Source organism: Myotis lucifugus, unplaced genomic scaffold (assembly GCF_000147115.1).
Source record: "Myotis lucifugus unplaced genomic scaffold, Myoluc2.0 scaffold_1356, whole genome shotgun sequence".
NCBI lineage: Eukaryota > Metazoa > Chordata > Mammalia > Chiroptera > Vespertilionidae > Myotis > Myotis lucifugus.
In genome coordinates, this window is record NW_005872404.1 from 30,489 (window position 1) to 36,012 (window position 5,524).

General features: G+C 55.5%; 2 protein-coding genes across 2 annotated transcripts in view; both read right to left on the minus strand.

Annotated features, from left to right (window-relative positions):
- The window catches only part of PRSS45 (serine protease 45), an 8,456-nt gene extending 6,043 nt beyond the window's left edge, over positions 1-2,413 (minus strand). The window contains exon 1 of the mRNA XM_006107696.3: positions 2,359-2,413. Coding sequence (XP_006107758.1) covers positions 2,359-2,413 — 55 coding nt within the window. The remainder of the gene's footprint in view (positions 1-2,358) is intronic.
- Positions 2,026-5,524, minus strand: part of LOC102423469 (serine protease 42) — a 3,769-nt gene continuing 270 nt past the window's right edge. The window contains exons 2-6 of the mRNA XM_023748392.1: positions 5,383-5,448; positions 5,107-5,263; positions 4,294-4,559; positions 3,453-3,616; positions 2,026-2,919 (exon numbers count right to left, since the gene is read on the minus strand). Coding sequence (XP_023604160.1) covers positions 2,683-2,919; positions 3,453-3,616; positions 4,294-4,559; positions 5,107-5,263; positions 5,383-5,448 — 890 coding nt within the window. The 3' untranslated portion in view covers positions 2,026-2,682. The remainder of the gene's footprint in view (positions 2,920-3,452; positions 3,617-4,293; positions 4,560-5,106; positions 5,264-5,382; positions 5,449-5,524) is intronic.

Genomic DNA, 5,524 nt, shown 5'->3' on the forward strand with positions numbered 1-5,524 from the left:
AGGAGGAGGGGGAGGAGGAGGGCGCCCCCGGAGCCCACCACTCCCCACCCCCCCGCGCCAGTTCCTTGGAAGGCGACCTCGGAACCCTGGACCCCAGATTGCCCCCAGGTGGCCAGCCCCACGACAGCGCCCCCAAGTGCCTTAAATTGGTGACAGCGCCCCCAGAACCTGGCTGGTGATCCCTGGACCAGGGACGGCTTCTGTCCCCCAGCCCCGGCTGCACCCTGGTCCCTGCGCTGGGTGCATGGGACTTACCCAGTTTATCTTGAGAATCTGGAAAGCTGTAGACAGCGCGAGAAGAAAGTTTCAGGTTCAGCAGGGACCCAGGAAGATGTCTTAGAGAAAGTGACATCGGAGCCGGACCTTAGACTTGAACAAGAAGCCAACCGGGCGGCCGGACTTAGAGACGAAGGGCTCCGGCTCCCACGGTGTCTGGAAGGACGCTGTCCTTGAATTGTCCTTGAATCGCTGGTGTGGCGGAGATTGGGAGACCGAGATTTGTTTCTCTTGTCCAGTGTGGAGGGCCCAGCTTTGGGGACCACAGCTAAGGGGGTGCAGATGGGTCCCCACCAATAGGTGGGTAGAGGTGGCCTGTGTCCCCTTGTGGAGCGTGGTCCCCAGGGCAGCAGTAGCATTACTTGGCAACTAGGTGGAGAGGCACCTTCTCAGCCCCGCCCAGACCCGCAGGCCTGGGAACTCTGGGAGGGAACCCGTGGTCTGTATTTAACCAGCCCTGCAGGGAATTCGGATGCAGGGAAAGCACAAACCACAGCTGAGGGGAGCCATCAGAAGAAAAGCTACCTGCTGACCAGGCTCTGGGAACAAGAACGTCAGTTGACTTTTAACCGCTGACTATTCAGTGGCTCCTTAGAGCAGCCGGTTGGATCCGCATTAAGAGACTGGGTTTGATGCAAGCTCTGTCCCACCAGCCTTCCTCGGCAACAGTGGGACTGACACAGGCCGCCCTCTGAAGCCCTGGAGGGAAACCTGGGCCGGACAGCAGGGTCAGAAGACCGGGAGGGAGTGGCCAGAGCGAGGCAGAGACTCTGGACCACTGGGCCCTGGAATGAGGACAAAGAACTAGATCCAAACACAATGACTCTCTTCACTCTAATTCTTTTTATGCTTAAAACTTTAAGTCAAAACCACAACACTGTCTTTTTTAAATAAGCAAGTATTAGGATCTATCGATAAAGAATTGCGGAAGATCAAAAACACTATCATTTCAAAAGCTTCCTTTACTTCAGAGAATAAAACTCACAAAATATAAAGTCTGCTAGTCTGTTTGCATCAAAAACCCCAATCTGCTCAGCAATGGACAAGTATGATGGTGCTCATTTTATTAAACAAATGTGTGTGCCATTGACTGGAGGCATCTTTTAACAAAATCAATGTCTTTCGGATTCTATTGAAGTAACAATATACCTTCAGCATATAAATGTCAGCTAGTGGGTGCCTGGCTGGTGTGGCTCAGTGGTTGAGCACCGACCTATGAACCTGGAGGTCACAGTTCGATTCCAAGTCAGGGCGCATGCCCAGGTTGCAGGCTTGATCCCCAGTAAGGAGCGTGCAGGAGGCAGCAGATCAGTGATTCTCTCTCTCTTCTCCCTTCCTCTCTGAAGCCAATAAAAATATGTATATATGTATACTTAAATGTCGGCTAGTGGGAAATCAGCCGTTCCCACATCAGCAGTTATCCAGAGAGCATTCATATTTTGCATCATAAGACTGATTAGAGACTAATCCTTTGTGTTTTCATGAATAAGAAACAGAATGCTAAAAATTTATAATTCTAAACAATTCCCAAAGATACTTCTGTTAAAAAAAAAGCAAAATACTGAAATCAATGTTAAAATTAAACATAATGAATAGTTTCTTAAATATGCAACCTGAATGGCCTGTGTAAAGTATGACTACCTTATGAGACAAAAAGCTTCAATCTCATCATTTATATTCATCATCAATATGTAAATCATGTACATCTACATTAGCCCACAAAGTCCAGGACAGCAGAGCTTCAGAACACACAAGACATTCTCCAAACATTTATTCGACTGACGTCAGAAATCTCGGCACTCCTTCCTGTCTCAACACAACATGGGGTGAGCCTGGATGTGGCCACCAGGGCACTGAGGGAGGGGGTTCCGAGACCAGGTTGACCCAGGAGGCTGACGTGGCAGAGGCTGGCACTCACAGGTGGATCCACATGGGGTGCAGGAACTTCTCCCCACCACAGACAACCGAGTCCCGTGGAAATCACACCACAGCAGGGTGGCACCTCGCTCACTCTCTCTGGACAATCACCAAGCTGACTGGTTTGACAGTATCAGGCGAGAGCCTGAAACCACTGGGTCTAACAGTGTCCAGCGCTGATGGCGTCTCTTCCTCGGTAGAACTTCTCCGAGACGTCCATGCGGCACCTGTTCTCCTGGGCAGGCCAGCTGGCCCCGGAGCTGGATGGTTTCAGCCTCCCTCCCAGCAGGTGTAGGCAGGGCCGGGGCCAGGGACTGGAGCACCAGGCAGGACACTTTCGGGGACTCCAGTCTCACTTCTACTCTCTGTTGTGTGGCTCCACAGAGCTAGTGGGTCCCAACGGGAATGTGAGGGGAGGGCACTGAGGGGAGGGAGATGGGAGGAGAGGCCTCGAGGGAGACTCAGAAACAGGAGGGAGCAAGCCTGTGGTCACAAGGTCACCAAGACGCCCAGGGACAGCACCAGACACAGGGGCAGGGTGGGGAGGACTGCTGAGTCTTGAGAAGAAGCCTGGCTCATCTGATCAATGACCCAGTCCTTGAAGAAACTAACTTCTGTGTAAACTCCAGGATATCCTTTGCGGCCACAGCCGATGCCCCAGCTCACAATCCCCACCTGGACCCAGGTGTTATTAAATTCACAGACCAGGGGGCCCCCAGAATCTCCCTGGAGAGAGAGAGAGAGAAAGAGAGACAAATGGAGGAATGAAAGACCAACATCAGAGCCGGCTGGCTGCCCGCAAGCACTGGACACACGTGGGGCGCCCCCAGCCCAGGTTTCTGAGAGATTTACAAGTTGAAAATTTGTAAACATACTCAAAAACTGTGGCCAGAAAATACTGACTATAAACAGAGAAAATGTACATACTCTGAGACAACAATAACGATTAAAGCCCTTACCTAATGCATTGCCTGTCACACAGAAGGGGCTCACAACATGTGACCCGTCTTACTGGTGTGTCCTGCCTGGACCCCCCTCCTCCCCGCCCCCCTCCAGGCAGCATCCTCCCCTCTTTCCTGAAAGGCTGGGTCAGGGTCAGGCCAGCCGGGCAAAGCCCCTGCAGCGTGTCCCGCTGAACCCCCTTCATTTGAATGGAGAGTGAATGGAGGGGCTGGCAGGCGATGCAGGTCCTACTGCCTGTGATGAAGAACCCCAGGGGACAACCCCAGGGCCGAGGCAGCAAAGGGTCGTGGACTGACCTGGCAGGAATCCTTTCCGAGATCGGTGTAACCACAGACACACCCTTCCCTGACTACGTCAAACCTGGTTCCCAACTTTTTCTTGAGGATCTCATTACACTTCTCATGGCGAATGATTTTTAGCTCAGCCTCCTGGAGCAATTCGGGGGCTGCCTCCTTAGGGTCTGGAAAGATAGTATCGGACAAGGGGGTCCGCTTAGTGGCACCCACTCTGGGCTCCACAGAGTGTGTTCACACACAGACACCCTCTTAGGGCAGTGGCTATTGTCCCCACTGGACATTGCAGAAAAGGTGACCCAAAGGTGACATGGGGAGAGGAGGCGGTAAGCATCAAAACCAAGACAGGAGAAGGAAGGGCCGATCAGGACCGGAAGAGGCGAGGCCTCACCAGCCTGAGAAATCAAGCCAAGCACCTGTCACCCCGAGTGCCATTAGGAATCGCGACAGGTGTCCTAGACATCAGGACTTCCTTTCACTTGGAGCAGGTTCACAGACTTGCATCAGGAAGTGCCCCGCAGGTACCAAATCCAGCTCTCCCAGGGGCAGGAGGCCCTGCAATGTCACTGAGAGGCATCTCTACGGCCTCTTCTCACCGAAAACTCCCCAAGCACCGAGGCAAGTACTTCCAGTTGGGGGCGGCTCCGGTTAGCAGCCAAAACCCACCTGAGCTAAAACCCACCTTGCTTGTCACCCAAGGTCCTGACCTATTAATAGAAATGTGCAACCCCATCAACGTACCCTCCTCCCTTTCCCTCTGGCTAGAGAACTGCCTCCCTGGTCTCCCTTTGGCTTCAACCCCAGGGCACCTCTCCCCGGGCCTGGATTTGCTTCACAGTCTCACCTTTTTCGTGTAGTTTTCCCCACCCAGTCACCCAGCAGTCGGTATCCGTTTGCACCATGAAAGTCTTCTCGGGGAAGCACACCGGCTGGATGTGGGTGGAGTAATTCACAGGGAACTCGAGCAGGACCAGCGCGATGTCGTTCTCGATCGTCTTGAACGTGCTGTAATCCTGGTGGATGACGATGTCTCGCACCGGGACTCGGACTGCCATTTTGGACGCGTGATGCACGTGGATGCCTCCTACCTTCGCCGTGTAATCCAGGTGGCTGCAGAGAGGTCCTGGATGGGTTCTCCCCAGCCCCATCCTATCTCCAACGCCAGCCATCAGCCACTTCCCTCCCTCCACACCGCATCCCCCCGCCCCCCCAGCCACTCCATCCAGGGGTTCTCAAAGTCTGGTCCTCGGATGAGCAGCATCAATATCACGTGGGAACGTGTCAGAAATGCAAAGTCCCGAATCACAACTTCTCGGGTTGGGGACAGGCCATCTGTATTTAACAAGCTCTGCAGGCCTTTCTGGGCTCATTAGAGTTCAGACCACTGATCTAGCCAAATGGGTCTACTCCACCCCTCCTCCCCCGTAAGCACCCCCCCCCCAGGGGAGTCTCTGCCCAGGACTGCCCCCCACTGGCGTCTTCCCCTTCTGGCCGCGGTGAAGGCTGACCAGCACTGGCTTCAAGCAGCGGCTTTGAACCTGGTTTTGGATCTGGACGGTCCAGGCTCCCAAGGGCCCTAGCCCCACCTGCCTCTGACCACAACCTGAAGAGAAAGCCCGGGGAGGGGCCAGCGCTGGCCGGAGCCTGGAACACTCACCCGTAGATGCAGTGGGCGGCGGTCAACACCCAGCGGTTGGCAATGAGGGAGCCCCCGCACACGTGCTCGTCCTTGATCTGCAGGCTCACCTGCCAGGGCCACTGCCCCTCCGCCGCCGGCCTCCCGCCCACGATCCGCATGGTCTGGTGGCCGCAGCCTGGAGCAGGCGAGGAGGGCGCACTGAAGGGCCACGCCACCGCCGCCGCCGCCCACCCCGCTCGACCCGGCCCCAGCACCGCTGGTCTCTGTGCGGGGCGGCCCAGCAGCATCACCTGCAGCGACGGGCGGTGTCGGTGTCGGTGTCGGTGTCGGTGTCGGTGTCGGTGGAGCCACCGCCGTTTCCTGGGCATCAGAGCCCCTGGGGTAGACGCCGCCAAATGGGGGGACCCGGGGCCAGGGAGGGCCCCTGGGCGCCTAC